Source organism: Sycon ciliatum, chromosome 9, assembly GCF_964019385.1.
Source record: "Sycon ciliatum chromosome 9, ocSycCili1.1, whole genome shotgun sequence".
In the NCBI taxonomy this organism is placed as follows: Eukaryota; Metazoa; Porifera; class Calcarea; order Leucosolenida; family Sycettidae; genus Sycon; species Sycon ciliatum.
In genome coordinates this window covers 14027023-14035022 of record NC_088651.1, presented here as the reverse complement: position 1 = coordinate 14035022, position 8000 = coordinate 14027023, and the positions used below count along the sequence as shown (strand labels likewise).

General features: G+C 43.7%; 1 protein-coding gene across 1 annotated transcript in view; it reads right to left on the bottom strand.

Moving 5' to 3' along the window:
• The window catches only part of LOC135824278 (uncharacterized), a 15871-nt gene that overhangs the window by 3623 nt on the left and 4248 nt on the right, over positions 1-8000 (bottom strand). The window contains exons 3-5 of the mRNA XM_065337009.1: positions 6454-6511; positions 3658-3699; positions 3-38 (exon numbers count right to left, since the gene is read on the bottom strand). Coding sequence (XP_065193081.1) covers positions 3-38; positions 3658-3699; positions 6454-6511 — 136 coding nt within the window. The remainder of the gene's footprint in view (positions 1-2; positions 39-3657; positions 3700-6453; positions 6512-8000) is intronic.

The following is an 8000-nucleotide window of genomic DNA, read 5'->3' as shown; positions in this document are numbered from 1 at the left end:
ACGATCTCCTGCCACTTCTAGTGCCGATGGTTGTGGAGCTGAAATGCACAGGATATAAAATGACAATATCACTGCATACCCCATGTTCCCTAGTTAACTAGAGTCTTAATAACTACAGGAGAGTGTCTGGCAGTATTTAAAACATCGAATGTAATGCCAGTCGAGGAAGATTCGACCAGTGAGTCCGGTGAGTGTGAGAGTGAAAGCAATTGTGAGAGTAGGAGTGAGCGCGGGCATGTGTTTGGCTCTCCAGAGATACTCCGCTGCCTGCCACAGTCCGCAGCAAGAAGTGCCAGGTGAAAGTGTCGATGTTTCGCTCACGCGAGAGGCAAGTTCCATGCTGCGCCAGCTCTCGGATTCAGGTGACACACGGATCAACTCGGTTTTATATGGATTTACTTTGAAAGATATTGAGCTCAGCTTTCCAGCGATATAAAGTTCTTTGCGATAGGAGAAAGATTGACGGAGAGGCGACGAAGTGAACACTAAATTCACGGCACTGAGCGATTGTGAATTTTTTTCATGGGTTTACAGTTTTCGGTTGCGTGCCAGGGGATTTCCCTTTGGCACAGCGCATGTGTAATGGACACCAGCGGAAGCACGTGGATCTCAGCTTTGCAGTGCAGTTTGAATCATGAAATTCGGCTGACCTGGAGCAAGAAACCGAAAAAGAATGTGAGATCGAGTTCCTGTGCCTTCCGAGGCATCATGATGTAGTAGGTTCAAGAGGACGTAGAAGTTGCACCGCTGTGCATACTGAGAAGCAAAAATTCTCAAAGCATAAAAGTTAATTATGATAATGTGCATGGAATATTCGCATCTATGATGTATTTATCACGATGGTTTGTCACAGTATCTCGAGGAATAGGCTTTACTTGTATTTTAAGCGCGAGAGACAATGGAGACATTTTGTTGAGCAGCACGGTACTACAGTCCATTCATAAGAAAACCTGTCAGCTTTTGGCCATGAATGGGTCAAGTTTTTAGGTGTTTTATTCACAATTTGTTTTGGCAATCCCCCATGGAATGCTCGGCTAATTCTGTCTCTGAAGTAAATTTTGACAAAAAGCACACCATAGCAAGTATAGGATTTCAGCCGAAGCACCAAAGCACTGAATTGGGGACAAAACCATGAAAATCCAGGCCATTCACTCCACTTTCATAACAGTACATTGTGCGGTTCGAACTCCAGTTGAAGTATCTTTTTTGAACCCTTGTTAAAGTTTCAAATCTTGCGGCACTGCACCGTGTTCGACAACATCAAGAAAAATCACCAAATGCTGGAGCTCGCCAGAGCCAGCTCTCATTCTTTTCTGAATTGAGTGTACAGTACTATAGTAGTACAATCCGAGATCAAGTGATTTTCATTAATTCCTTATACCTTATTCCCTTTGGAGCACATAACTCTTTTGCTTCCGCAGAATTTGTGGCAGTCACGAAAATGCGCACTCAATTTCCAACATAACTTTGGTTCTACTTCACCGATTCTGAAGATCTTGGGCTCGTTGGAAAGCTCCTGATGAGAGAAATACAATGAGCCCAAACTCGCCAAGAGCACTACTCATTGTCAGCCACAATGCGCTCCAAACGCAAGTCCAGCTCCAGATCTGAGGCGAAATCGGTCTCCTGCAGCCATTTCACTGAATCTAGCTCGGAACTGTTCACATTTTTTCGATTAGAAGCTTACCTTGCCGTGACTTTGCGCCGCGCCGGTCCTGGCATGTGCTGCCTGTCGTGAAGCTGGGAAAATCCCTTTTTTCAAGCACTGCTGACTCGCAGCTCACAGCGCAGAAAATTGAAATTGTTCGATGGCTCGCCGCTCACTCAAACCTCAGAGAGACTTCGGACCTGTTCGAGGCGATAGCTGAGAGTCTTCTCTGCCTAGACCCTTCGATTGTTGAATTTGATCAAGATTTGGCCGAGAACCGAAAGTTTGACTGCACCCACATGCATACAGCATGTCCATGGTTGGAAATCGAACCATGGACGCCAATAATTATACCGTATTTCCCAGAATGAAAGTCGCAACTTTTTACACTACACTTCAAAAACAAAGATGGGGTGCGGCTTACAATCGAGTGTGACTTCCTGCTCATGTGAAAATATTGATACAATTTTGTTCAGAACTAAAAATGGGTTGAGACAAGTGCGACGGTACAGCAAGATAGAAGAAGAAAATATATGGAAACGAGTAATGAAGCAACTATCCACGAATGTAACAAGATAACGAGAGAGCTTGGAAGCGCAGGGCCCTACGCTATGCTTTTTTGCCTTGATGACCTAGGCAAAAAAAGCATAGGAATGTTATAAAATTTTTCATTTCTCCTATTTTTTCAAGACATAAGGCCACACTTTTTTTTTTCGATGTTTCTCGTCACCGCGCGCGTAGGTTTTCAGAAATCTCAGAAGAAAAAAAAAGTTCATACATGTACATATACATGCTGCAGCAGCTAGATGCGTCAATCAAAAGCGTAAGCTTTTGCAGCACAGCAGCAAAGGAGTGCTCCCCGTGCGTTGTCTGCGATGAAGGCTGCCGCAACGAAGCTTTCAGTCTTCCACTGCCCGAGCATCGGGGGTCCCAGGAATACCGCAAATCGGACAAGTTCTGTGGCAACTGGCGTCTGCGGAATGACGTCGTGGAGATCATACGCGAGCAGAAAAACTGAACAATGGACACATGGCGAGGAAATGTTGACAGGCGTGGAGACAAGAGTTTTACTAATGCGATCAAAAGTATTAATAACGAAGCGGACATAAGAACGTTGAAGTAACGAAATAGAAAAGACGAGTGGGAAAGTGTTTGTCAATGTAATACTAATAGCAGGTACATGCACAATGTCATGTATGTTCTCTTCGCCATCTCGCCATCAAATTTTATACTCGCATTATTGTTGCACTTTGCCTACTCCTTCGTGGACTGGTACATGGTACGATAATAGTACAGTCGTCCCTCTCTAATCCGGAACTTTATAATCCAGCACCCTCGATAAACCAGCACAATTTTCAGTAGCCAAAATGTCCTCTTCATGCACATTGCAGCAGTAAATCAGATTTGTTAATCCAGCACCCTCCCTAATCCAGCAGATTTTCGTGGCACAAATGGTGCCGGATTAGAGAGGGACCACTGTACAATCATGTACTATGGGACTAGTATAGGCAGTGTCTTGTATGAATCACACAAACTGTGTACAGTTTTCAGTAGAAATTGTTCTCGTTTTTTTATTGGCTTTTGTTTTTTTCCGCCCGCCCGCATACCTTTTGTTAAAATTTGCCGACGAGAAACATAGAAAAAACAAAGTGTGGCCTAACCTGGGATTCGAACCCGCACTATCGCCCTGCATGCATCCCCCGATACACTTCGCATACATACTCATTCTTCCAAGTGGCTTCACGTTATGATCTTGCATTTGAAAGCCCTATTTGAATATTGTGGCCAGCTGCTTGTGGCCGGCTGTCTTTGATGGTACAGTACGGTACGGGACAGATACGGGATAGCGCCAGACGGAGGTCCGTCTGCCACAAACACCAAATTAAAGCTGTGTTGACCCTAGCTAGCGCCAGACGTTACTGAAGTAACGTCTTCTGCATAGCTACGGGAATAAACGGTCAATACATCCGCACGTACTGACCGCTTAGGGGGAGCCCCTGTAAACTCACCCAAAACACGATCTGCTGTCAATTTTAGTGCTGGTTGTGGAGCTGAAATGCACAGGATATAAAATGACAATATCACTACATACCCCATATTCCCTAGTTAACTAGAGTCTTAATAATTACAGGAGAGTGTCTGGCAGTATTTAAAACATCGAATGGAATACCAGCACTCAAGAGTGGTGGCTCTTAAAATACAAAAATGCTGAAATTCGATTCACGTCAACAGAATAACAGTTAAAGGTGCTTCTAATATATCACCGGAGACATTTTGTTGAGCAGCACGGTACTACAGTCCATTCATAAGAAAACCTGCTAGCTTTTGGCCATGAATGGGTTAAGTTTTAGGTGTTTTTTTCACAATTTGTTTTGGCAATCCCCCATGGAATGCTCGGCTAATTCTGTCTCTGAAGTAAATTTTGACAAAAAGCAAACCATAGCAAGTATAGGATTTCAGCCAAAGCACCAAAGCACTGAATTGGGGACAAAACCATGAAAATCCAGGCCATTCACTCCACTTTCATAACAGTACATTGTGCGGTTCGAACTCCAGTTGAACTTCGGCATCTTTTTGCAATCCTTGCTAAAGTTTCAAATCTTGCGGCAGTGCACCGTGTTCGAAGACATCAAGAAAAATCACCAAATGCTGGAACTCGCCAGAGCCAGCTCTCATCTTTTTCTGAATTGACGGTACAGTACTATACATGTAGTAGTAAAATCTAAGATCAAGTGATATTCATTAATTCCTTATCCATTATTCCCTTGTCCATGCCCATGTCCATGGTTGGAAATCGAACCATGGACGCCAATAATTATACCGTATTTCCCAGAATGTAAGTCGCAACTTTTTAGCCTATACGTTAAAAACAAAGAAGGGGTGCGGCTTACAATCGAGTTTGACTTCCTGGTCATGTGAAAATATTCATACAATTTGGTTCAGACCTAAAAATGGGTTGCGACTTATTATCAAGTGTGACTTATAATCAGAGAAGATACACGCGGTGAGCGTGGATTTGCCTGTCGTGTGGATACCCTACATAAGGTCTCATCAGGGAAATTTGAGAATAATGAATGGCTGGAAATAATTTGAAAACTGTGCTTTCAAGACCTGGAGGACATTCCTTTCCTATTCCATACACACCCAACCACACAAACATAAGAATGCACACAAGCACACAATTCATATCAGCACACTATCGGCCAAACCTATACAAAACTTTTCTTGTTGTCTAATGATCACCATTCGTCGTGAAACTAAACAATACTGACCTGAGCCATAAAGAGCCACATGGCACCCGTCTTGGGTGCGCAAACCAACAGCTTTCCAACTTGGAATATTTTAATACACTCAAGGTGCACGAGGAGCGTGCACGCGTAAATCAGCCTTTAAATTTATAAAAAAATGTTGCTCTCTACCCCTGTTTCAATGCACCTAGCTGATCTCTACACTTGCAAGCTGGAAAGAAAACATACTGGTGTTCCTGTTCAACCCGTCCATGAGCGCAGATAGTGAGACACTCGAAGGGGAACACAGCTGCATCCATTTCGGCAATGCATGTGTGACTCTGCGTCCAGTAACTTTTATACGCACCAAGGTCACAGAACAACAAGGACAGTCAAAGCTTGTTTGCGGCTACTTCAAGTTTCATGCTCTCGCAATCATCAGGCAACAAGAGGATGGGATGCCGACCATGCCGGTATATATGCCAGGAGAGGGTAGGTCGTGTAGCGCCGTATGAAAAGCTGTGTGAGAATGTGGGGGCTGCATAGGTTTCAGGGCTAGCAGTGTTATTTCAGGCAGGAGGCTGTGTATCCCACACAGTTACATATGCATTGCCACATTGGACCACGCACTAGACAGTGCTATCTTGACTGAATATCACATTATATTCTCACCAGTGTATCTATCCATCCTTTACATTATATTCTCACCAGTGTACTATCTATCCTTTACATTATATTCTCACCAGTGTACTATCCATCCTTTACATTATATTCTCACCAGTGTATCTATCTATCCTTTACATTATATTCTCACCAGTGTATCTATCTATCCTTTAACAGTATAAGGATTATATGCTTTAAACTAGTATTCGAAATTACTGTATGTGATACTTTCTCACTTGTTCACTTGTTCAAGTCTTGTTCATTTTGTCGCTCCAAGTGTAGAAATGCTAGTACTGTTTTATAAGAAGAAATGAGCAACAAGAACTACCAGTTACGCTATGCTGTCCACTAACACCACCAGTTACTTTACAATCAGCTCATGCGATAACATTGCACGACACTGACCAACGGTACTGACGTTCTACACCTAACCGGCAATCAGCTGCAGCACATCTTGGATGAGCACTCTAAAAACCTTCCAGCTTGGCATTTTCCCAGTTAGAAATAACATGGAGTTCCTTGGTCTTCATTTCTTCTTATAAATTTATCCTTGGCTCTCCACCCGAGCCTGATTACTGTTTTTGATATCATTTCAGTCACAACCTTCCATTGATAAATCGTGACAAAAAACGATCCTGAACACTCTTATTCGTTGCTCTGATTGTAATACGAGGACACACATGGTTTTATTCATTGCCTTTTTCCTACTTATATTCTTGTTTACCTCCAAGGGGACAAAATCTATTACTGTTTCATTATTCCGTTCACTCGCGAGATTCCATTGAGCATTGTGACGAGAAAACCTTTTGAAAATGTACATTCGTTTGCATGTTTGTGATACAAATGGGCACACAGCTCTATTGCAATAAAATGGATTTCAATTGGAGATTAACACAGCATGCACGTCGTATTTACCGGATGCAGATCCGCTGGTCATCGTCAGCAAGAGAATTGCTCCTAGAGCAAACTTAATCTGTGGCAACAAGAAATGCATATTCACCCACACAGTCACACAGTCACACATGCACGCACGCACACACACCGTAAACGACACTACTACTATGTACAACTGCCACAAAATGGCCACGTCGCTACCAGAAGCGGGAGACAACAGCGAGAAAGGAAAAGAAACAAGGAGAGTACTTGAGGTGAAAGGGGACCGTTCTACACACAGCTAGTGTTTCCGTAAACGACACACACACACACACACACACACACACAATGGTACCCCTCTGCATAATGTGTCCAATGCTAAGTGCCTAGCAATTCAGCTCGACGAACGCCTTCGCCGGGGCCATCAGATTGCAATGGTGATGAAAAAGGTGTCACAAAAACTGCGAGTTCTTCGCCATATTCGGGGACGCCAGAACATCGATCAGGCACACCTGTTTTACGACGCTCTAATTCTGCCTGATGCTCTGTATGCAACCAATGCCTTTTCTCCCGGGTCTGCCGGACGAAAAGCGGCAAGTTTTACTGAGACTGGATTAGAGGTGTATCCGGGGCTTCACCAGCCAACCTCCACCGGCGTACACAATGCAGCAGAACAGATCCAACAGACTACCGTCCCTTCTCACGCAGCCAAGTCAATAATTCTATTTCTTTAACCATTGTGCAAACTCAAGCTGGATACAAATCTATATCATTCCTTGGTGCTGACCGCTTTAATTCGCTTCCCGAATCCCTTCGCACAAATCATATCCCCAATTCATTACCCCAGGAACTTAGCACATTCATTCGTCTTGGGCACCCTGTAAGAAGACCTTAGGGTCTGTCGGGAATGCCCAAGTAAAATAATAAAATACTATACAAAAAATTCTCACTACTATCGGTCACTTCTAAGATTCAGGAACGACTGGTGTACGGGGCTCTATACAAGCATATCGACAAATTTCTGCCTGCAGAACAATCTGGATTTGGACAGAAGGATGGTACCGAACTCCAACTTGGACGGCTTGTGTACCACATCACCTGCGACCTAGACAACCATCAACACGTTTTGCCTGCTTTTCGACCTTTCCAAAGCCTTCGATTGCCCTGAACGTCAAACTGTTCGGCAGTGTCCTGCGCCAAGGCACAGAACACCGACACATTGGCATCATCATACAGCACCACATGCGATGGGATCAACATATCGAGTACTGTAAATATACAAATTTTCGGCAGCTATTTAATTTCGGCTATATTCGGCATCGACCCAAAACGCCTAAATTAAAACGCCGATGAAATTTTTCACAGCATCTGTCGCACTATACCATGCCCTCTACCCCACGCCGAAAATAAATCGCCGCCGAAATGTCAGAAATCGTGAAGTGCCGAAAATTTGCAGCGCCGAATTTTTGTATATTTACAGTACGTTCAAACCAAGGCCGCCAAAGTTACTCACCTCCTGACTAGAATAATTAGGGGCAACCTAAACCCCCAAAGCACTGCTGCTTATATACACTGTATACATACGCCAC